This window comes from Loa loa, assembly GCF_000183805.2.
Source record: "Loa loa unplaced genomic scaffold supercont3.22, whole genome shotgun sequence".
In the NCBI taxonomy this organism is placed as follows: Eukaryota; Metazoa; Nematoda; class Chromadorea; order Rhabditida; family Onchocercidae; genus Loa; species Loa loa.
In genome coordinates, this window is record NW_018108202.1 from 23,611 (window position 1) to 24,589 (window position 979).

A 979-nucleotide genomic window follows, 5' to 3' on the forward strand; every position below is an offset into this window, starting at 1 on the left:
TGATGAATTGTATTTAAAAATTGCAATCAGAGATATCAGTCGTTGCAATTTATCATGATATGATAGCATTATATGAGGTAGTGGTCAGAGGAAAAGTTGGTTATGATACATGCATTCCGGAAAGAAATATATTCCAGGAAGAGATTCCGGTAAGGTTGGAGTGGATGAATAAAATTTAACTAACAAGTTCTCATTCATTGAGACATTTTCAGCATCACTGAAAATGCGAAAAATGATTATGAGACGGCAATAACGGAAATATTAATCAAATGAGATGAAATGAGCGAAGAGTGAGAATGGTATTTCAAATATTTATTATGGAAGAAATAACAAAGGAGAATTCATTATAAGACAAAGTTGTTAATAAGTTAGCTTTTATCTATTCCGGAAAGAAAAAGCGGAAAACGAGAACGGAGAAAAGCTAGAAGTAAAATATGTAAGGTAAGAGAATGAATGTATAATATAGATTTCAAACATTTTACCTTCGTTGTCTTTCCTTAATTTAAGAAATTTTGCTGCTTTCAAATTTCTGCGGCGAAAATGTGCGTAATTGATCGCGGCGTTCTGAAGAACTGGTTGATAATATCTGTGCTGTGATTTGTGATGTGGGGTACTGCTGATCGTAGTTGTAGTAGTAGTAGTAATAATAGTAGTGATGGTAGTGGTGGTGATAATGATGGCAATAAGTGCGATGATAATTATAAGGAAAGGTTTTTGTCTATTGTTCATCGTCTGATTTGTCACATAAAATAAAGGGATCTAAGGGAGAGAAGATGAAATTAGTTGAAGAGATAGGAGAACTAGAATTGGATCATAATGCAGGAAATGATAAATTGATGGAATAAATTGAATCTTTTAGAATAAGTTGATTGAACAAGTATGGAATAATAAAGAAAAATAAAATAAGTTAGGTCAATTTTATGTAAATGATAAGAGGATGAATAGTTGAAATAATGAGTGAATTAACGAATGAAATGTC

General features: G+C 31.7%; 1 protein-coding gene across 1 annotated transcript; it reads left to right on the plus strand.

Moving 5' to 3' along the window:
• Positions 1 to 603: 603 nt before the first annotated feature.
• Positions 604 to 753, plus strand: LOAG_16824 (hypothetical protein; the record flags this gene model as incomplete). Its single annotated transcript, XM_020449483.1, has 1 exon — positions 604 to 753. The coding sequence occupies one exon, from the start codon at positions 604 to 606 to the stop codon at positions 751 to 753; it is 150 nt and encodes a 49-aa protein (XP_020306969.1).
• Between the last annotated feature and the right edge of the window lie 226 nt (positions 754 to 979).